A 25,428-nucleotide genomic window follows, 5' to 3' on the forward strand; every position below is an offset into this window, starting at 1 on the left:
TGGGGCAAGTAGGGTCTGGCCATGAGTTATGCATGGCTAGCCAAAGCTGTTAAGGTGACTGCTCACTTAAAGTGAGAAATCCAGGTTTGAGCTCCACTCCAGCACAATTTTTTATTGTCACCATTCCCTTATACAGCTGATGGTTGTTTGTATTCACAACTGTGAATATATTTCATGGGTGAGGAGTATTGTTATCTGAAGGGAGAACATACAAATGAATGTTATCAACATTAAATCTGTATACAAGATGAACTGACAAAATTTCGGAGGCTGTTCAGGGATATTTTCTGATTATTTTGGCATAAGGGACCCATGGTGTATGATGGCTCATTACTGAGTAATGATGTAATTATAATTTATTTTGTTTATTTCTGCAGTGTCCTCTGTTTCTACAAAAATATGTTCATAACAATGAAAAAGCCTTTAATTTGCAGTCATCAAAACATATTGGGGTGGAGGGGGGGGGGGGTCCAAAAGTTTCTAGCCTAACAAATAAAGAATGACAGAAATTTTGTAATACCAATTTATTTTTCAACATAATACAAAACATTCAAATAAAAGGTCTTTGGTTTCAAGTCCAACCAAGCGTTGACAGCATGAATCACTGCATCATCATTGTCAAATCATCATCCTTTGAGGTCTTTTTTTTTTAGATTTGGGAAAAGAAAAAAGTCTGATGGAGGCAAATCTGGAGAATATAGTGGATAACATAACAATTTGAACCAACAGTCACACAGAGTTTCTAGTGTTGCGAGGGCTGTGTGTGCTGGTGTGTTGTCCTGATGCAAAAGAAATCCACACGCCAATTTTCCGCGCCTTTTTTTCTTTATCTCTTCTCTCAAACAGTGCAGGAGGGTGCGGTAGTATGATGTGTTAATAGTCACGCCTTTTTGCAAGTAATCCACCATAATTACCCCTTCCGCATCCCAGAAAACCGGTGCCATCACATTGACGGCTGGTTTTTGCACCCGGAATATTTTTGGGGTAGGGGATGACGGATGTGTCCATTGTTGTGATTGTTGTTTTGTCTCTGGACCAAGGGTGAACCAATGTTTCATCCATTGTCACATAACTTGCAAGAAAGCTGTCTTCATCCACTTCAAATTGGTGGACAATTTCTATATAACACAACAGGTGTGTCTGATTTGCTTTCAAGTCTTTCGGGACCCACCGAGATGAAAATTTCTGCATTCCTAAAATATCCACAACAATGTCATGTGCACGCCCACTGGAGATTCAAAATGGGGTGTCAGTGTGCTGTAACGTTGTTCGATGATGCTGCAAAATCATATCAGGAATTGCAGTCATTGTTTCATCAGTGGCAACGGTGACAGGCCTTCCGCTCCTTGGCGCATCTTCCACACTCGTTCTTCCATGTTTGAAGTCAGACAGCCAGTTTTCTCTGGAGCACTGTCTTTAAGTGTATTCTGCATGTCCTTTGCAATTTCCTTGGGCGTAATTCCCTTCAAATGAAGATATTCAATTGCACCACGGTCCTTGATTCTCTCGATATTCGCCATTTTGCTTACACTATGGTGTACAACGCATCCTAAAGTCAAAACTAATGAAGATAGAGCCACAAAATTTGACAAAGGATCACCATAAAAGTAGCTGGTGTTGCTGGTGCAAGACATTAAGGTGACTGTCTTGGGCTAGAAACTATTTGACCGCCCCTTGTACAACAGAGAATGCAGAGTAATGCAGCAACCCTCAGTACTGTGATGTGGTTGCCATTGTTGCAGGAGCAGCTGAGCATAGCATCATTGTGCCGCTCTTCCACTGCCTTGAGTGGACCCACACACAAGGTGCATGTTGGGCAACTCTTCACCAGTAGACCTATCAACACTGCTGTGTAGCACTGTTAACGTACCACCAGCAGTGCCGGAGGCGGGGGGGGGGGGGGGGGAACCTTAGACAGAACCAAACGGAACAGATTGTAAGCTTGTGGGCAAAGAGTAATGTGGACTTTATTGTTGTCAGTAGCAGGTACCATTAGTGAATGGAATAAGTTTGTTTCCAAACAAGAAAAATAGTGCATACTGTCGACATTTGCGTGGTTGTGCAGATTTTTTGAGTAGTGCAATAAATGAGAGTAAGAAATCAAACAAAATGCAGTTCAGTTACTCTGTAATGACCCATCAGAGACCATGTGTTCCATGTACCAAAATACTCTGATTCGCCCTGTATATGACAGAATTTCTCTGTTTCGGATTATATCCCGAAATTCAAAATTTTGACTTCTACAAATGTGCCACTTTCTGCCATATAATGCTGATTGCATACAAAAGCCATATGAAATTTTTTGTGAGTGAGCGAGTGAGTGAGTGAAAGAGAGAGAGAGAGAGAGAGAGAGAGAGAGAGAGAGAGAGAGAGAGAGAGAGAGAGAGAGGGGGGGGGGGGAGCAGGATAATATTGTTATGCTCATCATTTTAATTTGTGTGGTGGGCAGTTGCTGTGGATGGATCCAATATTCACAGGAGGATGGATGGGATGGTGCAGATGAAAGAAGTGTTGTGTACTAAATGATGAAGCATGGTGCCTTTTAAATAAAGTTTCTGGCATTCCATAAATCATTTGATTGAATTTTGGGGCAGAGCACTCCCAAAGTAAATACAACTAAATCTCAGAATGTATTGGCGAAGGACAGCTAACAGAGAGAAGAAGAAGGGGGAAAAAACAAGGAAAAAAACTAGTATGTTTTATCTAAATTCCTGCTTTAAATCTTCAGTTACCCACTAGTGTGTACAGTCACTGGAAAAATTTATACAAGATGTTCTATTATTGAAGTAGATGACTCGTGGGAAGGTCTGTTCTAGTCACCATTTTGATTGTGATGAGTGAATACAAAAGGCGAACAAACTGGACAAAATATTATTCACCCCATTAAAAGAGCACACTGGTCACTTTGGAGTGCTGTAGATGGTCTAGAACTGGTATCATCCTGTCATGTGACACTCCTCTGCTGATGTAAGATATGTTAGTGAAGTGGAATTTATATGCCAGTCGAGGTTATGGAATTGGCACAGTTTGTGTGGCAGAATAGCAGAAAGGAGCTGCCGTGTTCAGATGTGCTCCTGACCACACTGTGAATAAAGTGTTCCAGTTTGATGTATCAACATTAACTGTCCAGTATGTCTACAAGGAATGATATGTCACTTACACCCATGTAGCGTGGCGTAACAACGGTGTAGGAACAATGGACATAAAAAGGTCCTAACTGAGCTGGATTGGAGATGAGTGTCATACCTTGTCAGTGGCAATTGATTTCACATCTGACAAATAATATCTGCGGGACAGTCAATGCAGGTGCATCTCAACCAGTCTCTCCCACCACCACCACCACCACCACCACCACCACCATGGGACTCGTGACACTTTCGAGAGTTTGTGCATGGCAAGCACAGCTATTACAGCATCTGCTTCCTTTCTTGTGTTGCAATTGACCATCTCCAACTACCCTTATTTCTCTATTTGCTTAACCAATGGTGGTGGTCTTTGATATCGACCCAGCTATGTCTCTCAGTTCTGCTTTCTTTAGCTTACCTCTTTATCCATTTATTTTTCATCAATTTTTTTTTGGCTGAAGTGATTTTTAGTTCTCTTTTGGGTTTGATCTCCTTTTTTCCAAAATTTTTCCTATAGTGTAGACCAACTGGGGAAGGGCATCTTAAATAATGCCAGCTGTCTACAACATAATAGATCCTGTGTGCACGATAGCTACGTAGACTTAAAATATGTACTTAAAAGCCAATGCGTAGCCAACTTGATGTGTTGGGGTCATTATGTCTCCTTTGATTAGAGCTCCTTGAGTACACATAGTTCACACTTCTGATGCCTGAGCTACTAGCTTTCAATGCATTCCATGTAATAGGTGCCTATGATCTTGGGGCATCAGGATTCCTGGCAATGGCAATTGTCTCAGGTGACCTTTGCTGCAGGTGGGTGGTTTCCCTATGAGAGGCCGTGATCAGCATAGGTGTCACCAGGGTGGGCATTTTCCACAAGAAACGCACAAAACCGATTTCGCTGTCACAGTGTATAGGTTGAGATTTTTCAGTGAAGATTACAATCCAACTGTTTTCCCTACCGTGGATATCCTGTGGGTAGAGGTAAAAACCAGAAGACTGGGAACAAAACAATTTTTTAAATATCTGACATGTACTTGAATAGATTGAGATACCCTTATAGTGGCAAAGACGTTATTTTTCTTGGAATGTGAAGAAGATATATTTGAGGAGTAAACATATTGGAAAAAATGTGGAATATGTCACTGTTGGTTAAAGCTACTTCTTCTAGACAACCTCAAGAACTTCATATATTTGAAGGACTGGGTGACATGCCAGTGACTATTACTCAACATAAAACTTGGTACAAGAAGCTATTTTTTGCAGAGATGTTACACTCCAGACAGATGAGGAGCATTGAGTTAATGCAGCAGAGAGAGATGTACATTTTGTCTGACAGGTACAAAAAGGGACAAAAATTAATGGATTAGATAGAGGCAGTTTCATCTTAGCTTTTAGAGGAAACGTCTCCCCAGAAAAAGTTAGATTAATGGAGTATAGGTGTGATGTGAAACATTACATCCCTCTGCCCATGAGACACTTTCAGTGCTAAAGATTTGGACACACATCATCTTGTTACATGGCAGACCTAAAATGTGCAAGCTGTTCAAGTCACTTCACAAAAGTTGCCCTTGTGATTAACTGCATTTGTGCGTAAATGGTACAGAACACCATCATCCATGTCAGCCAGTTTGCCCAGTATTTAAAAAAAGAGCAGAAAATTCAAGAATATAAAACAGTGGCTCACATGTCATATACTGGGCAAGAAAAAACTATGAATATATGCATCCAGTTGACAAGGTGACAACTTATGCAAAAGTCACAGCTACCTGAACTTTTTTAAAACCAAATCTACTACCTGCTATACAGACACATCAGGCTGCATTTCATGTCCCCCTGACAGCATGAGAGAGGGAGACTCACTCCAGATTTCGGGCATTGTGTGGCCATCTTCAGTGATTGTGTTAAATTTCTTGCAATACGTAGAATGAGCCGGGAGCTGTAGCTGTGGAGGATGGCATACTCCCAACCATACCCTGCCATCTGGCTTGTTAGACCACAGGAACATCCTCTGGGAAACTGCTGCCAGGACACATGTCAAGGTGTGAGGGCATGTTCTGGGGCAATGATGGGTTGAGGTTCATTGTGTCAGTGAGTGGGGACAACGGGAGTGCACATCATCCATCTCCTCCTCCTGGGGTGCTCTGGTGGTACCAGCAGGCAGCTGCGTAGGCTGCACCGTACCATGAAGCCATGAATCTGGCGCAAGAAAAGCAGCAGAATCACGGGGCAAATGACGTGTGTGAATTTGGGTCTGGTGGCGGCTTTGCAAACCATCGGGACCTGCAATCAAATACACAGAAGAGCCAATGAGTTGCTGGATCGTGCCTCTTTCCCAGCACCCACGGTTGCCATAAACCCTGAAAACAAAAAGATCGCACGGCGCAAAGCAATACTTGTGGCCCATTGGTGGCGCCGGATGCTGCAGTGGGTGTAGCAGCGTCCAATGGCGGCAGCCGTGCAGGAGTTCCACCAGTGATGGTCTGTCCCATGGGTGGGAGCGATAAGAGGCGAGAAAGAGTTGCAGCACCTTTCCCCATGTACGGGTGGTGCGAAGATTGGCCATCCGCTGTTTGAAAGTGCGTACAAAGCATTCTGCTTCTCTATTAAACTGTGGGTGAAACAGAGCACTTGTTAGGTGATGAATGCCATTTAGTTTACAAAACTGTTCAAAATCGTGTGAAGTGAACTGTGAGCCGTTGTGCGACACAAGTACTTCTGGCAGACCTCCTATGCAAAAGACAACGCTTAAATGGTATTATGTGATGTGGTAGAGTTCATAGGCACAGCAAGTGGGAACTTGCTAAAAGAATCTACCACTGTGAGCCAATGAGTGTTCCAAAATGGTCCTGCAAAGTCAATGTACACTCGTTGCCTTAGCAATTGAATCTTAGGCCAAGCTGAAAATGTCTGTGTTGGAGTGGATTGGTTTTCTGCACATGTGCAACACTGCGACATCATCTGTTCAATATGGGGCATCCATGCCCTATGAAGTACAGTGCCGGTATGCTACCTGTTTAGTGCGAACAATTCCCCAATGTTCTTGGAGGAGCAATCGCAAAACATCCTATTGCAACACTTTGGGAATAAGCACATGCGATTGTTGAGTTCAAAGGTTATGCTGACGTGCAAAAAATTGGCGCACAACTGAGTGGTGGGTACTGTTCAGTGAACGAGTCAAAGACGTGCAAATGTAATGCAACAAAATGTTAAGATCTGGGTATGCTTCCATGGCCTGTGCTACTTTTCTTAATGCAAGGGAAAAGATTCCAGCAATTCAAAGTCCTGCGCATTGATCTGACAAGACATGGCAAATGCATCAAAATCAGAGTCTGGGCCTATCAAAAGGTGAGATAGGGAATCAGCATTGCCATGATTTGCCGTAGGTCTGTACACAATTTCATACTGATACTGTGAAAGCAACAAAGCCCAGTGTTGCAATTTTTGAGCAGTGCGTGCAGTAACCGGCTTTGACGGGTGAAACAAGGACTGCAGAGGCTTGTGATCTGTCCCTAAATAGAACTTGCGACCATATAAATAGTGATGGAATTTTGTCACACCGTACACAATAACGAGAGCTCCTTTTTCAATTTGTGAATAATTGCACTGAGTTTTAGCTAACAACTTTGAGGCAAAGTCAATAGGTCTGTCTTGTCCGATTCTGTGCGAAAGCACAGTGCCGATTCTGTAGGAAGAAGCGTCGACTTGCAAAACTACTGGCTTGGCAGTCAAAATGCTCTAAACATCTGTCTTGAAGCAAAGCATTTTTGAGTTTCTCAGAGGCATCTTGACAGTCTTCAGTCCATGCAGAAGGCACATTTTTGCGATGCAATGGAGCTGCGACCTGAGTGGCATTTGGTATGAACTGAATTTAGTATGTCATCTTGCCTAGTACTGACTGCAGTTGACACATTGTGAGGAACAGGCAGGTCATGGATGACAAGCAAATGAGATTGGAGGGGGATGCACACACTGACAGTTTATCACATCACCTAAGTACTGTAGGTCAGTTTGAAAAAAGTCACACTTTTTGAGATGACACTTGAGTCCTGCTTCTGATAACACTCGAAAGAGAGTATGCAAATAAGCAGTGTGTTCCTCTGGTGTACGACCTGAGACGACAGTATCGTTGAGGTAGTTTGAACAAATATTGTCGAGATAGTTTGAACAAAATGGCACTTTTACAGTCAACTATTCGTAGTAACGTTGAAATTGGCAGGTGCGAAAGCATTGCCGAAGGGCAAACACAAATACTTGAACAGTTCTAAGTGTGTATTTACAACAAACAGTTTTTCTGTGATTCTCCATCTAATCGAATTTGCAAGTAGGCATCACACAAATCTTATCTTAGAAAAGTAATATCCTGCACCAAGCCTGTCTGTGAGTTCCTCAGGGCGAGGTAATGGATAAGTGTCCACTACTGTCTGTGGGTTGACTGTAGACTTGAAGTCAACACAAATGCAAATGCGACCAAGAGGATTAGGCAACAAAACGAGAGGACTTGACACCATTGACTCACTTGACTGGGACCAATTAGACCATTATCTTGAGATTCTTTCAGTTCGCTGGTGAATTTGTCTCTTAAAGCAATTGGAATGGGGCGGCCGTGGAAAAACGTAAGCTGTGCATTGTCTTTCAATGTAACATGTGCTACAAAGTTTTAGCTTTTCCCATTCCTTCTGAAAATAGTTCAGGAAACAATCTATTGACACTGTCTTTCAGTGCAAAAGCCGATATGGAAAGCACATTTTTGTGGATGCTAAGTCCAAACAAATCAAAGGCATCTAAACCAAATATGTTCTCACTGTCTCTTGATTTAAACACAGTAAAATTCACTGCCCTAGTGTGAGATTTGTAAGTGGCAGGCAAACTACACTGTCCAAGCACTGGAATTTCCTGTCCGTTGTAAGCAGTGAGGTGCTTGCTAGATTTAGAAAGGTGTGGTGAGCCTAACTGTTCATTTGTGGCACGATTAAGCGAAGTTACTGAGGCACCTGTGTCTAACTGAAAGTTCACATGACGACGAGCAGTGCTTAACGAGATGAATGGTTTGTTAGAACATTGTTGCAAAGCACTAGGGCAAGAATGAGGCACAACTTTAATCTTACTTTTGGCAGAACCTGTTGTAGGTTTTGAAATTTACAGTGTCACACTGCACGTGCACAAGCTTATTTTTTCTGGGAGCAGACGAATTTGGCATCTTTGTACCATTGCAAATAAACTGCTTGGACATGGCCTTTTTTTTTTTTCCTGCATGTGTAACACGTTGCGTTACATGATGGGTGATCCTGTCTTTTATGGTGAGCAAAATGTTTAGGACAGGTCTTCACTAAGTTCACAGGCTTGTTGACGAGGCTGTAAATGCGGCTCATTGTTGTGGCTGCTTGGGTGGTCATGAACAAGGAGTGACTCGACCTGACAAATCGAGGCCTAGTGAAACTTATCGGCCGCTATGGTACCCAAATTATATTGCTCTAAGATTTGCAACAAAATATCAACAAAGTTAATTAAGACATGTTCTTGTGAGTTTAGTACAATTCTAAGTTATGTGTGTAACCAGTCAATTATAACTGGGACATTTCCTGACTGGCTAAAATATGCAGATGTTAAGCCTCTATTCAAGAAAGGGGGCAAAGAGATACCATCAAACTACAGACCGATTTCATTTTTGCCAGCATTCTCAAAAATTTTAGAAAAAGTAATGTACAGGCAGCTTCTCAACCATCTGACCACAAATAACATATTATCAAGAACACAGTTTGGATTTCTGAAGGGTTCTGATATCGAGAAGGCTATTTACACCTACAGTGAAAATGTACTTAATTCATTAAATAACAAATTACAAGTAGCAGTTTTTTTTGTGATTTGTCAAAGGCATTTGATTGTGTGAACCACAACATCCTTTTAAATAAATTAGAATTGTATGGTGTCATGGGCAGTGCTGCAAAATGGTTCAAGTCATACCTCGCTAACAGGAAACAAAGGGTGTCAGTGCAAGGGACTAATGAATTAAGTCATCAGTCATCATCATAATGGGAAGAAATTGCATGTGGTGTCCCACAAGGATCCATCTTAGGGCCACTGCTTTTTCTTGTGTACATTAATGATCTCTCATCAGTTACACTGCCAGAAGCAGAGTTCGTTTTGTTTGCAGACGACACAAGTATTGCAATAAGTAGTATGTTGAGTGTAGTTCTAGAAAGATCTGCTAATGATATTTTCATGGATATTAATAAATGGTTGAAAGCCAACTCACTGACATTAAACTTCGAAAAGACTCACTGTATGCAATTCAGAACCTGTAAGAGGTTTCCACCCAGCATATGCATAAAGTATGAAGAAGAGCAGATAGAAGAGGTAGCCAGTCTTAAATTCCTGGGATTACAATTTGATAATAAATTCAGTTGGGAGGAGCAGACCACAGAACTGCAGAAATGCTTTTGCAGTTAGAGTGTTAGCTGACATAGGCGACATAAAAATGAAAAAGCTTGCATACTTTGCCTACTTTCATTCCATAATGTCTTATGGTATAATATTTTGGGGTAACTCTTCAAGTCAAACAAAAGTTTTCAGAGTCCAAAAGCATGTAATACGTATTATTTGTGGAGTAAATTCACGGACGTCCTGTAGAAACCTCTTCAAAGAGCTGGGTATACTAACTACTGCCTCTCAGTATATTTACTCCTTAATGAAATTTGTCCTGAATGATATATATCTTCTTCCAACAAACAGCTCAGTTCATACATACAATACCAGGAACAAAAATGATCTGCACAAGGACTTAAAACCACTTACTTTAGTTCAAAAAGGGGTCCACTACTCAGGAACACTCATCTTCAATAATTTGCCAGCAAACATAAAAAATTTAGTTACAAATAAAGATAAGTTTAAAAGGAGCCTGAAAGACTTACTAGTGGCCAACTCATTCTACTCCATTGATGAATTTTTTAATAGAAACAAATGATGGATTGTATATATTCATACTATTAGTATAGTTATTTCAGCGTAAAAAATAAATAAATAAATATTGACATGTTACACATCCACAAGGATCTCCTCAGCACGGATCTATGGAATGAAAAACTAATCTAATCTCTAATCTAATCTGAGGAAGTGCTGGATCAGAGTACTTAAGGACCTCTTCCTGTATCTGGGACATTGAATCTAATCATTAAAACACTGTACAAGTTGCCACAGTTACACCTAAATTTACACTTCCTAGTCTGCCTGTTAATTCTGTATACCACTGATGGTGCGTCTGTTCTGGCTTTTTCTGCGAATGAAAAAACTGATATCTAGCTGCAGCTCCTTGAACTTTTTAGCCATAGTATTCAGTTAATGCAGTGGTTACTTCGTCATAACTGAGTTTGTTAGGAGACACCATTGGAAATAGTTTTTGTATTAACCTGAACACTGGGGACCCCGCATTCAAAAGAAAGTATTGTAGCTTTATAGTACCTTGAATTCAGTGAACTTCACAATGTGCTTGAAACTGTGTCAGGTATTGGAACCATTCCTCTTCGGTGTTGTTAAATTGCCGGAACGTTGGTATGCTGGTTGGCGGCACTTCTTGGGCCAGTCAGTTTGTCTGCTATGTGGCCGACACAGCTTGTGCAGCCAGTAGTTGTTGAACCGTTGTCAGCAAGGCAGAAATTTGTTGGTTTTGAAACTGAAAAACTTGTGTTAGATCCATCACACTGGCTGTCTGCTGCTGTGAGGTGGGGGCAGGCAGTGGAACAGGTGGGGCAACCATAGTTTAGACAAATACATTATAGTAAAACTTAAGCAAAGCCTCTGAAAAGAGAAATTGGATTAGTTCTGCAGCTCCCCTCCTGGAATATGTGCAAGAACGTGACACCACATTAGCAGTGAGAAATGAGCACCCCTGCAAGCTAAAACACAAGAGAAGCAAGCAAAATCTTCACTGAACTATATGCGATGCCAGTTTCTGTGTTGTCTTGTAGTCAATGTAGGCTTGCCCATGGAAAGCAAGGAGAGGATGTTGTTTGGTGGCCAGTATCATGTTCTATAACACAAACTGCACGCATGTATTAACAGGGTTCTTTATTCATAAGAACAAGAACTTACTTAACTTAAGATAGTTCAGATGTTGTGGTACAAGCTCTTCGTAACAGTCCATGTTAGCCTCACTGCTGGTGAAGTACAAATCAGCTATGTACATTACTGTGGTCGCTAGATACTGACTGACTCTTAGCTAGAGGCTGAGCTATCTGCGACTATGACTCCCACTGGGTTGTGACTGTTGACTCGAGTCATTGACGTACTCTCTGACTGACTGGGCCTCTGGTCCGCTGCGGTGATCTAAATGCTAGCGGTTGAGGGGGTATTGGTGGCACGTTGCTAGCAAGTCTCTATTTGGCCATTCTGCTGATAGGCACGTTGCTTGCGCCTACTATCTATCTTCTCACAACCTCATTGCCGAGCGGTGTCCTGGCGACAGCTTACGACAGCAGGCTTATCAGGTTTGATTCCATGGGAAAATGGATGTGCCCAGCAAGTGGATGTGGATTTGCAATAAACAAGATTTTTGAGTGATTGCTGTGCTCTTTACCCCATGAAATAAATACAGTTTCTGGGCACATCTGTTTCCGTGTGGAATCAAATCTGATAAAATTATTGCCTAGCTTGGCAAATGCAACATACTACGCGCTGATTAAAATTACTTCGGAGCTGACGTTTCAGCAAGTCAAGTGGTAGGGGCCAGACAATGGTAGTTCTTTCTCGTGTGCTACATTCTAGCAGTGTGGCCTGTTTTGTAAGTATAAGCAGAGCCTTGCTTAGTGTGGCTGTCTGAATGCTGACCACTGCAACCTGTCAATCACAAAATAATTTTGATCAGAGTATACAAGTATAAAAATACTCAAGTTAAACTCTCACTATAAACCAGCACATCAACTTCAATAAGATATGTATCACAATAAATTTAACACCAAACACTGAACATGGCCACACAGTGACCAAAATCGGGATTTGCAATAAATATTATTGGTTATAGATTACTGTACTCTTTACCACTTGAAATAAGTACATTCACTGGCCCTACCTGTTTTCACATGGAATCAAACCTGATAAAACATCAATCACTTAAGACCACAAAAACATGCCATGAATAATTTGCCCAACTTTCGAACATGCCACTCTTGCACAGGTGTTGTGGACCAGTTACAACTAATTGTTATATCTTACTTCTTGGTGATGCAAACCGTAGAAAACAATGATTCCCAAGTTGAAACAAAGAAAGATTTATTCATGGCACAAGTTAAAAAATAAATTAGTTCCAATAACAAATGAAAAATCGTTCATCACTTGAGAATAACAGAAACAAAGTTGCTGGCATGGTACCAATTCAGAGTGAAGCCTCATCCTGAGTGGCTTGTAGAGTGGTGTCAGTGGGGCCTGTGCTATGGTCTTGGCTGCTTCAGATTGATGAGCTACAAGTGTAGATGCCCCCTGGCCTGGAAGTGAGTGAGCAACTGACTGCTCTGCTAGAGACTGTGCTTGGTCTTAAGTATCCAGCAGGCAGAACAACATCTGCGACCGCGTTACATGTGGGCTGTACATGTTTTCTAGATATCAGGTGACCATATGTTGCCTTGACGTTCTCCTAATGACTCTCCACAAACTTGTCAACAGTGACTCCATCTACTCTTTATCTGTGACGGGGTTTTAATGCACACCATTTGCTGTGAGTTCCATTACCAGTTGCCCCCATGGTTCGGCTTTTGAGGACCTTTTGTTACTAAAAGATCTATGCCTTAAGAACAAGGGCAGGCATGCAATTGAGCACTATTACAGTCAGTCTTGCAACTGATTTATCTTTATGCTCTAGAGTCCTTTCACCCAGTGCTCAGTGTGAAGTGTGAAGTGGTCAATTGTCTGGCCATCACTTGTCGCTTCCTGATATGAGTACACATAGCAAATTGTTGAACAGTGCCTGATGCACAGGAAAGTAGTCTGTACACTGTACAGCCAGCTGCTACGAATGAATGTAGAGTGTGTGCCCATAGATCATTATATCACATCACTAGCATGATCCACAATGCCGCTGATGCATACATGCCTTGGTCTTCATGGAGACTACAAAAACATCTTGTCTGTGGAATGACAATCTCCCAATTGCAGATCATTTGCAAATAAGCTCATAACGTTTTGGGTGACAAGGGAAGAATGCTATCATATAATTAGGAGAGCAAAGAGATAAATGGGTTTCAGGTGCTGTCTGTGTCTGATAAACATCCTGAGTCAGATGCAGTCACTTGCCTTGTTTCAGGGGAAGACTCTCGGCCAGCAAGATCTGAGCAGTCACAGAGCATGGGATTATTGGTAGCTGGGAGCTCCAACGTTGGGCACATAATGGGGCCTCTTAGGGATATTGCTGCCAAGGAGGGGAAAGAGTACAGTGCGCACTCTGTGTGCATACCAGTAGGAGTCGTTTGAGATGTGGAACAGGTGCTTCTGAATTCCATGAAGAGCACAGGATGCAGCCAGCTGCAGGTGGTGGCTCATGTGAGTAGTAACGATGTGTTTCACTTTGGCTCAGAATAGATTCTCTCTGGTTTTGGGCTGCTAGCTATAGTGGTAAAGCCTACCAGTCATGCTTGTGAGTTAAAGCTGAAGCAACTGTGATACAGATCCTAGTGGATGGTCTGAATCAGAAGCTTAGACAGTTCTGTGGCAATGTAGGCTGCATATTCCACGACTTTCACCACAGGGTGTTGTGTTTTTGGGTTCTGCAAGTTAGAGGGTCTTGGGGAAACTACAGTAAGAGTGTCAATCTAAAAGGGTGCAGGGCAAACAAAGGATGATGGTATACCTAGCAACAGTCAGTATTGTAGTTGTATATTGTCATAGCTGTGTTGGGAAAGAACCAGAGCTCCAAGTGCTAATGGAAAGCACTAAAGCTCAAATTGTTGTAGGTACAGGTGGGATGGGGGACGGAGAGAGGTGGGAGGCAGATAGGGAGTTGAGGGGGAGTGACTCGTGGGAGAGTAAGAAGCCATCTTTGGGCTACCTAGGGGTGCAGGTAGAGGGGGCAGGTGACAGATGGCTGGGCACTCGATTTCACAGACTAGGGTGTGAGATAATGGTACACAACTGATGTGGAGACACTAATTGGGTGAGGGTACTGGGGCAGGGTGTGTGTGTGTGTGTGTGTGTGTGTGTGTGTGTGTGTGTGTGTGTGTGTGTGTGTGTGTGTGTGCGTGCGTGCGTGCGTGATGCGTGCGTGCGTCTCACGTACACACACACACACACACACACACACACACACACACACACACACACACACACACGGGTTGGGGGCAGCAAATTACCTCAGGTTTAGGCCAGGAATGTTATAGGAGTAAAGAATATGCAGTAAGGATAGCTCCCATCTGCGCAGCTCAGAAAAGCTGCTGCTGCTGGTGGTGGTGGTGGTGGTGGTGGTGGTGGTCAGGATCCAGATGGCACGGGTTGTGAGTCAACCATTGAAATATCGGATGTTATGCTCTGCTGCATGTCGTGCTACTGAATGGTCCACCTTGTTTTTGGCAACTATTTAGCGGTGGCTGATCATTATAGTTGACAGTTGTTTGGTTCTCATATCAATGTAAAACACTGTGCAATGGTTGCAGTAGAGCTGGTATATAACATGGTTGCTTTTGCAGGTGGCCTGGCGTGTGTTGGGGTAGGATAACCCTGTGACAGGACTGGAGTAGGTGGTGCTGGATGGGCAGATTAGACAGATTTTGCATCTGTGACTTCCGTAGGGGTATGATCCCTGTGGCAAGTGATTGACTAGGATGTTGTAGAAGTTAGGTGGGAAGTGCAACACCACCCTGGGAGGAGTTGGAAGTATCTTGGGTAGGATGCCCCTCATTTCAGGGCGTGATGATAGATAATCAGAGCCCTGACGAAGGACATGGTTCAGTCATTCCAGCCCGGGGTGGTATTGGGTGACAAGGGGTGCTTCTTTCTGGTTGGTTCTTGGGATGGCTGTGAGGATCAGGTGTGTGTGAAGATATGGTGTGGGAGATCTGTTTGTGAATTAGGTGTGGAGGGTATTGCCTGTCTGTGAAGGCCTTTGTGAGGCCTTCAGCATACTGGGCAAGGGAGTTCTCATCCCTGCAGATGCATCTACCACAGGTGGCCAGGCTGTACGGTAGGGATTTTTTGGTGCAGAAGGGGTAGCAGCTGTCAGAGTGCTGGTACTGTTGGTAATTGGTGGGTTTGACGTGGACTGAGGTTGGATGGAGCCATCTGAGGGGAGGAAATAGACATCAAGGAAGGTGGCATGATTAGTGGAGGAAGACCAGGTGAAGGTATTGTGGTTGTGGGGGAATGAAGATAAGGCGTCCTGACCTTGATGTCCAGATTATAAAGATGTCATGAATAATCCTGAACCAGACCAGAGGTTTAGGATTTTTGGAAGCTATGAATGTTTCCTCTAGGTGGCCCATGAAGAGGTTGAGATACGAGGCTGCCATGCAGGTGCCCATGGCTGTGCCACAAATTTATTTGTATACCTTCCCTTCAAAGGTGAAGTAGTTATGGGTTAGGATGTAGCTGGTTAGGTGTACGAGGAATGACGTGGTGGATTTGGAATCTGCAGGGCATTGGGAGAGGTAGTGTTCAATTGTGGCAAGGCCATGGGCATGAGGGATGTTGATGTGTAGGGAGACTGCATCAACAGTGATGAGTAGGGATCCTGGGGGGTGGGGGGTTAAGGATGTGGGGATGGTGGAGAGCTGGTACAGGAAGTGGTTGGTATCTTTAGTGTGTGAGGCTAGGTTTTGGACAGTTGGTTGGAGATATTGATCAACAGGGGCCAAAATTCTTTCGGGGGGGGGGGGGGGGGGCTGTAACCAACCACAGTGGGGCACCCAGGATTTTTAGGTTTGTGGATTTTTGGGGAGCGTGTAGAAGGTGGGTGTGCGGGCTGTTGTTGGGGTGAGTAGGAAGATTGATTCAGGGGAGAGGTTGTGGGAAGGACCTAAGGATTTCAGCAAGGATTAGAGGTTATGTTGGACTTCAGGGATGGGATCACTTTGGCAGAACTTGTAGGTTGAGGTTGTCAGGCAACTAGTGGAGGCCCTCTGCCTGTAGTCACTCTGGTTCATCACAATTGTGGTGGAACCTTTGTCTGCTGGGAGGATGATCAAGTCAGGATCCATTTGTAGGTTGTGTAGAACAGTCCTTTCTTCTGTTGAAAGGTTGTTGTTCTTAGGGAGGAAACTGGGGAAGAATGGTGAGGCCAGGTTGGAAGTTAGGAACTCCTGGAAGGTGACCAGGGGATGGGTAGGTGGGAGTGTGGGAGGATCACGATTGGATGGTGGTATGAAATTATTTTGAACAGTTAGTTCAGGAGCCCACTTGAAATGTAAATGGCTGCAAAAACATACTTGACCTATTGTCAACAAATAATCCAGGGCAAATAGGGAGCATCGTGATGGGAACAGGAATTAATGACCAAAGGTTGTTGCAGCAAGTTGAAGATCATAACATTCAAATCCACAAAAAAAGCAAAATATATTTATTTGAGGAAAGCAGACAAAAATTCGCCTAATGTGTTCTTAAGAGACAATCTTCCATCTTTCCAATCTGACTATGTAAGCATTGACCAGATATGATTTAATATCAAAGAAATTGTATTGACAGCAATTGAGAGGTATGTACCAATTAAAGTGGTAATAAATGGTACTGATCCTCCCTGGTACAGAAAACAGGTCATAACACTGTTGCAGAAGCAACAAAAAAAAAGCATGCCAGATTTAAAAGAATGCAAAATTTCCAAGATTGGTGAAGTTCACCAGCAGCAACGTGCAGTCAGCAACTCCACTGCGTGATAGCAATGCTAATGTAATTGATGACAGTGCCACTAAAGCTCATTTACTAAACACAGTTTTCTGAAATTCCTTCACCAAAGAAAACAAAGTAATTATTCCAGATTTATAATCGACAGCAACTGCCAACGTGAGTAACTTACATATAGGTGTCCTAGGTGTAGCGAAGCAGCTTAAATCATTTAAAGTCAAGGTGTCTGGTACAGACTGTATACCAATTAGGTTGCTTTCAGAGTATGCTGATACAGTCGCTCCATACTTAGCAATCGTATACAATCACTCCCTCATTGAAAGATCCACAACTAAAGACTAGAAAGTGTTGCACAAGTCACACCAGTACTCAAGAAAGGAAACAGGAGTAATCCGCTGCATTGCAGACCTGTATCATGGACGCCAATGTGCAGTAGGATTTTTTAAGATATATTGTATTCAAACATTATGAATCATTCAAATAACTTCCGGGAATTCAGCCAGGTAACACTTTCAGCAACCACTGATGTTTCGGCGGGAGAACACCCCGCCATTTTCAAGGCAAACTGCAACAGACAGGCGACGTACATGCAAATTTAAAACCTCAGTTCTCGGACTGATGTGGGAAAGATAACACAAACACTGAACACAAGTGCCACCAAAGATGACCACAGTCAGAGCTATTGATAGTGAGACTACGAACTCGCAGGTGAGGTAGCAGTGACTGTGTCCCTCTGTTTTTTGACAAGGGAGAGAGCAGCGAGGTTGCTTGCTAATTTAATCTCAACTGCCTCCTTAATAACACTGTCCCAATAGCTGGACATGCATGCCAATATCTCGGTGTTATTATATAACACGGGGTGACCAGTATCCAAGCAGTGCACGGGAATAGCAGATCTACTTGGCTGCTGTAATTGTGTGTGCCATTTATGCTCAGTACATCGGTCTTCCATGGTCCTGATAGTTTGACCAATATATGCCATGCCGCAGCTACAAGGAATGCAATATACACCCGTCTTACGCAGACCAAGATCATCCTTAACAGAACTCAAAAGTGCTTTAATTTTAGATGGAGGTTGGAAAACACATTTCACATCGTATTTCTGTAAAATATGACCAATCTTGTTGGAATTGTTTCCTACGTAAGGCAGAAAGGCAGTAGACTTAGGTGTTGACTCAGAATTATCATCAATCACCCAATGTACAGTTGCTCGATAGCACAATGCACATTCAATCTGTCTATCACTATAACCATTTTGAGGAAATGTAACTTCAAGATGGGACAGCTCAGCTGGCAAAGACTCAGCGTCAGAAACGACATGTGCCTTGTGTACCAAAGTATGAAGTAACCCTGCCATCCTGATTTAGGTTTTCCGTGATCTCCCTAAATCGCTTCAGGCAAATGCCGGGATGGTTCCTTGGAAAGGGCACAGCCGACTTCCTTCCCTAATCTGATGAGACCGATGACCTCGGTGTCTGGTCTCCTTCCCAAAACAACCCAACCCCAACGAATTACCCCTTCATGCTGAGCCAGATGGTGACAACTATTGGGCTGTAAGTACAAGTTGGTGTGAGTATGTTTCATTAGACTGCATGTCCCAATGATCCAGCATCCTTCCTCCTAACCAACACGTCAAGAAAGGGAAGGAACCACCCTCTTCCACCTCCATCGTTAAATGAATGTTTAGGGTGGATCGAGTTCAGATGTTCTAGAAAGACATTCAAATTCTCCCTACCATGAGGCGAAACAACAAAGGTATCATCATCATATCTAAAGAAACAGGCGGGTTTCAAAGATGCCGACTCCAATGCACGTTCCTCGAAGTCTTCCATAAACAAATTTGCGATCAGTCCGAGAACCGAGGTTTTAAATTTGCATGTATGTTGCCTGTTCATTGCAGTTTGCCTTTAAAATCGTGGGGTGTTCTCCCGCCGAAATATCGGTGGTCACTGAAAGTGTTACCTGGCTGAATTCCCGGAAGTTATTTGAAAGTTGTATATGCCAGGAGAAACTTGGGTCTCATTATGAATCATGTCAAAGGAAATGATTTAGCAACAAATAGCCATTGTGTATTCAGAAAATATCATCCTTGAGAAACATAGCTATCTATCTATTCTCACAAAGTAATATGTGCTATTGACAGGGGATGTCAAATTGATTCCATATTTTTAGATTTCCAGAAGGTTTTTGGCACCATTCCTCACAAGCAACTTCTAATCACATTGCGTGTGTATGGAGTATTGTCTCAGTTGTGCGACTGGATTTGTGATTTTTTTTGTCAGAAAGGTCACACTTCGTAGTAATAGATGGAAGGTCATCAAGTAAAACAGAAGTAATATCTGGAGTTCCCCAAGGAAGCTTTATAGGTTTTCTGCTGTTCCCGATCTGTATAAACAATTTAGGAGACAATATGAGCAGTCCTGTTAGATTGTTTGAAGATGATGCTGTCCTTTACCATCTTGTAAAGTCATCAGATGATCGAAAACAATTGCAAAATGATTTACACAAGATATCTGTAAGGTGCAAAAAGTGGCAGTTGACTCTAAATATTTAAAAGTATGAAATCATCCACTTGTGTTCCAAAGGAATCCACTAAATTTCGGTTACACAATAAATCTCACAAAATATACAGTGAATTCAACTAAATATTACAGATTACAATTACGAGTAACTTAAATTGGAACACTCACATAGATAATGTTGTGTAGTAAGCGAACCAAAAACTGTGATTTATTGGCAGAACACTTAGAAAATGTAACAGTTATACTAAAGTGACTTCCTACACTACACTTCTGTCCTCTTCTGGAGTATTGCTGTGTGGTGTGTGATCTGAATCAGATAGGGTTGACAAAGGACATTGAGAAAGTTCAAACAAGGGCAGCTTGTTTTGCATTATTACAAAATTTGCGAGGTAGTGTCACAGACATGATATGCAAGATGAGATAGCAATAATTAAAACGAAGGTGTATTTCATTGCAGTGAGATCTTTTCATGTAATCTGAAGTGGCAACTTCCAAATGCAAAAATATTTTGTAAACACCCACCTGTGCCGGAAGAAATGATCATCGTAATGAAATCAGAGAGATCAGATCTTACATGGAAAGATTTAATTGTTCATTTTTTTCCCATGCAATGTTTGATAGTGAAATAGTAGAGAAATAACTCGAATGTGGTTCGATGAACCATCTGGCAGATACGTAATTGTGAATTACCGAGTAATAATGTAGATATTGTCATATCTGATCATTTTACACAAGAGAATAGTGGCCTTCAAGGTAGTGTTTTAAGTGTGGATACATTTTCAGGAGCTATAGGAGTACACAAATTGGCTACAGATGACAGGAAGCAAGAGAAATGGGGAAATATGGGGAAATAATAACTGGTTTTAAGTTTTTGATGGAAAAAGAAAATATGTGTGTGTGTGTGTGTGTGTGTGTGTGTGTGTGTGTTTGTGTTTGTGTTTGTGTTTGTTTGTTTGTTTGTTTTCAATCATTCCTGTCATGTTTCTAATCTTCATTTGTTTAGACTATGGGACATTGTTTTACATTTTAAACCACTGCATGGTTTCTAGGCCTCACTTTCACCCAGAAGCTTATGTGGTAGCCCACCTGAGGGACATAAGCCATACAAGTCGTTCCCCTAAAGCACTTAATATTTTAAAATGCAGTGTGCAAGGGGCATGGGATGCAGTTAAAGACTGCCTACTCTAGGTTTACAGAGCTTTGTGTGCTACCAGTTTGACTGTGGATGCATGTTTTATAAATCTGCCAAACCCGTCATACCTTCAGCTTTTGAATACAGTCCATCATGAGGGAGTTAGGTTGGCCACAGGAGGCTTAGGAAGAGTTCTCATTGAAGTAAGGTCTTATGGGACCAAACTGCCGAGGTCATCGGTCCTTAAGCTTACACTCTATTTAATTTAACTTAAACTAACTTACACTAAGTACAGCACACACACCCATGCCTGAGGGAGGACTCGAACGTCCGATGGGGGGAGCCGCGTGGACCGTGACAAGACGCCTCAGACTGCGTGGCTACCCTGTGCAGCAATGTCTCATTCTCACCATCTGTGCAGAGGTTGGTGAGCCACCAGTTCACATCATCTGGGAGCTCCTCATGATGCAGCAAGCACACAGAATGTATTCTTACTCCAGTATCAGCATATCATATAATTGCTCACTTACCCATGGAACTTCTTTTCAGTAATTGCCTGGAGAAACAAGATCATATGTGCTTTTTGCAAAGATCAATCTTTAACAAATAAGTGTGATGAATACTAATGGTTTATGCCGAGGTTACAGTAAATCGCCATCATGGCTTGTTTTAGGAGGTTCATAGGGTCTTGAATTTGACAAATTTTAGGAAAAAAGGCACTGAAAGTGTGATTTTTTCATTCTTTCCTTTTAAATTTATTACATTTCATTACCACATTAACTGATGGACCAACTCAGTGAAACTAACATGGCTGTTACCAATTTTCTTAGATCATGTCTTTTGGATATGTCTACCAGATAAATTTACAGTGAATAATGCTGAGTAGTATGTGATTCTGAATACTCTACAGCAGATGAGGTGGGACCAAAGGAATAAGTTTTTAATGCATTGTGAGTCCTCTCATTTTCTTCAGGTCCTTCAGAACAAGTATCTAGCAGAGAAAATAGTCCAGTACATAATGAATTGTAAGAAACTGTCACAGCTATATTGATACACATTTATCATGTCACAACAGATTTCAGGTTTCGTTTGAAAGAACATGATCAATTGCACAGCCAACAGTCTTCATAACAAATCCCCATAGAGTTGTCAGTATCGTAATTTAAGAAGTCCAGTAATTTTAAAGGCAAATTCTGAAATGTGATGTGTGTATAAACACTGTGTTGACCGCCTGGTAGAAGCACATCAAGCAGTGCACCATATTTTAAAGAAGTTTATTTTGTAAAAGTTTGTGGAGGCAGACTTCCATGCCCTCTACTTTAGCTCATGGCAAGTGTGGTAAAACTTTTCTAAAAATTTTATATTGTCTGGAGTTCAATCAAACCTTATAAACTGAAGCTTTTAGTGTGTCACTGAATTGCTGACTCATCTATTAAGTTATCAGGCAGCTACATGTATGTGCTTTTGTAGGTTATGCTCTTCTCTTTGATTATTGTCCTTTTAAATAACAATATCTACTCAACCAATTACTGCCACTAGACCAGTTACTTCAGGAATTGCTTTTGACATTACCTTTGCAGCTAAGTTTTTCAGTAGATAAAGCAAATAAGTATATGGTGTCTGAAGACCTGATTATAAATTTTCCAGTTGCATCATCATATCATAATGTGCACAACAAAGCTAGAGGCCAATACTGTTGTGTAAACACCAACAACAAAGAATCGGAAACCCAGATGAGCAACTAAAGTGAACAGAGGAGGACATGGGCTGGATAGCAAACAACCCTTTTTGGTGTATTAATAAAAACAAATTTCTTTCTTCGGATTATGAATGCACTCTCCTTAAAATTGTGTGTGATGCCTTCATTTATATTAAGAGTACTGTATTAAATTATGTGTGTAGTAGCAATAATGTCATAGGTACCAGTCATATACCACATTCGATTCTGTAAAATTGGGTCTGAAATGTTTGTGTTGCAATAACTTGGTACTTGTTGTTTTTTTGTGATAACTAGTTGAATGGAAAAATGGTGTTTCATGTTTAGAAGGGAAAAATAGCAGCATTCTGTTAATCCTTTGGTATATTGCTGTTCCTTTATACACATGATTTACAGAGTGTAGTTTTTAGTTACTCAGTAGTTGCAACTATCTGTCTAACAAAGTTTTCTTTAATTTCAGTTCCCCAAACATTGCAAAGCCATTTCATGTGGGTCATTTGCGTTCAACAGTAATAGGAAATTTTATTTCAAAATTACATGAGTACCTAACATTTGATGTACTGAAGCTGAACTACCTTGGTGACTGGGGTACTCAGATGGGCTTGTTAGCAGTTGGACTGGACATGCTAAAATATTCAGATGATGTAGTTAAACAAAATCCAATTGGTTCCCTGTATGAGGCATATGTGACTGCAAATAAAGAGGCAGAACACAATCCAGAAATCCATGTTCAGGCTCGAAAAAATTTTGAACAGATGGAGAATGCAGATTCTGAGGAACTGGGAAAATGGCAACTATTTCGCAAGTATTCAGTAAATGAGCTGGATAAAACGTACAGAAGATTGGGAATAAAATACGACGATTTCCACTGGGAGTCAATGTATAGAGCTAAGCACATTGGTTGGGTACTGGAAATGATGAAAGAAAATGGGTTTGTACAGACACAAGAAGATGGGAAATGTGTTATTGATTTAAATGGAAGAAAAGTTACTATTGTAAAAAGTGATGGGTCAATGCTTTATTTAACCAGAGACATCGCAGCAGCAATAGAACGATACAGGAGGTTTAACTTTGATGAGATGATATATGTTGTAGAGAATGGCCAAAGTGATCATCTTTCAACTTTGTTCACAACACTTAAGAAACTTGGGCTGCCGTGGGCACATACTCTCAAACATGTAAAATTTGGTAGAATCCATGGAATGAGTACCAGACGTGGACAGACTGTCTTCTTAAAAGATGTTCTGGATGAAGCAAAATTAATCATGAAGAATAAACAAAATAAATCTGCTAGTATGTAAGTTTTATTTCATTGCACTGAATAAGTTCTAATTTTTTAAGTTTCAAAATTTTGATCAATTAAAGTAAAAAGATTGCTACTTATCTTAGTGTTCTTAGTTTTTTATTTGTTTATTTCATAGATTAAAATTCTTACAATAAGGTGTAATCCCTTACTCCTATTCCTTAATGTATAACTGAAGTGGATTTTGATTTCTATAATGTTAATTCTACTTACCTGTACCACTTGCTTATTCAGTTATTTAATGCTTCTTCTAAATGATCAGAACTTGGGGCTGTGTGATTCCCTGCTTACACGTTTATCGTCATAGTTTGAAAGGAAAATATATACAGGGTGAGTCGCCTAACATTACCGCTGGATATATTTCGTAAACCACATCAAATACTGACGAATCTATTCCACAGACTGAACGTGAAGAGAGGGGCTAGTGTAATTGGTTAATACAAACCATAAAAAAATGCACGGAAGTATGTTTTTAACACAAAAATACGTTTTTTTTTAATGGAACCACGTTAGTTTTGTTAGCACATCTGAACATATAAACAAATACGTAATCAGTGCCGTTTGTTGCATTGTAAAATGTTAATTACATCCGGAGATATTGTAACCTAAAGTTGACGCTTGAGTACCACTTCTCCGCTGTTCGATCGTGTGTATCGGAGAGCACCGAATTACATAGGGATCCAAAGGGAACGGTGATGGACCTTAGGTACAGAAAAGACTGGAACAACACATTACGCCCACATGCTAACACATTTTTATTGGTCTTTTTCACTGACGCACATGTACATTACCATGAGGGGTGAGGTACACGTACACACGTGGTTTCCGTTTTCAATTACGGAGTGGGATAGAGTGTGTCCCGACATGTCAGGCCAATAGATGTTCAATGTGGTGGCCATCATTTGCTGTACACAATTGCAATCTCTGGCGTAATGAATGTCGTACAAGCTGCAGTACATCTGGTGTAATGTCGCCGCAGGCTGCCACAATACGTTGTTTCATATCCTCTGGGGTTGTAGGCACATCACGGTACACATTCTCCTTTAACGTACCCCACAGAAAGAAGTCCAGAAGTGTAAGATCAGGAGAACGGGCTGGCCAATTTATGCGTCCTCCACGTCCTATGAAACGCCCGTCGAACATCCTGTCAAGGGTCAGCCTAGTGTTAATTGCGGAATGTGCAGGTGCACCATCATGCTGATACCACATACGTCGACGCATTTCCAGTGGGACATTTTCGAGCAACATTGGCAGATCATTCTGTAGAAACACGATGTATGTTGCAGCTGTTTGGGCCCCTGAACGTCGGAGGTTTCAAGCGTCAACTTTAGGTTACAATATCTCCGGATGTAATTAACATTTTCCAATGCAACAAACGGCATTGATACGTATTTGTTTATATGTTCAGATGTGCTAACAAAACTAACGTGGTTCCATTTTTAAAAAAAATGTAGGTTTGTGTTAAAAAACATACTTCCGTGCATTTTTTAATGGTTTGTATTAAACAATTACACTGCCCCTCTCCTCACGTTTGGTCTGTGGAGTCGGTTCGTCAGTATTTGATGTGGTTTACGAAATATATCCAGCGGTAACGTTAGGTGACTCGCCCTGTATATCTTTGCATATTACCCTGCCAGGAGGTGGGGACTCGCAGCTCTTTTGTGAGTAAATGCATTGGTGGGGATGGAACTCTACAAGCAGCCATATGGTGCATGGCGGAGGGTACCTTGTGCCACTGTTAGTCATTTACTATCCTTTTCTACATGTAAATAGTGAGAAAGAAACAACTGTCTGTACGCCTCTGTGCGAGCCCTAAT

At 41.7% G+C, this 25,428-nt stretch overlaps 1 protein-coding gene across 1 annotated transcript in view; it reads left to right on the top strand.

Annotated features, from left to right (window-relative positions):
- LOC126184586 (probable arginine--tRNA ligase, mitochondrial) overlaps positions 1 to 25,428 on the top strand; it is a 53,572-nt gene that overhangs the window by 9,511 nt on the left and 18,633 nt on the right. The window contains exon 3 of the mRNA XM_049927022.1: positions 22,769 to 23,601. Coding sequence (XP_049782979.1) covers positions 22,769 to 23,601 — 833 coding nt within the window. The remainder of the gene's footprint in view (positions 1 to 22,768; positions 23,602 to 25,428) is intronic.

The sequence above is a fragment of the Schistocerca cancellata genome, chromosome 4 (genome assembly GCF_023864275.1).
Source record: "Schistocerca cancellata isolate TAMUIC-IGC-003103 chromosome 4, iqSchCanc2.1, whole genome shotgun sequence".
In the NCBI taxonomy this organism is placed as follows: Eukaryota; Metazoa; Arthropoda; class Insecta; order Orthoptera; family Acrididae; genus Schistocerca; species Schistocerca cancellata.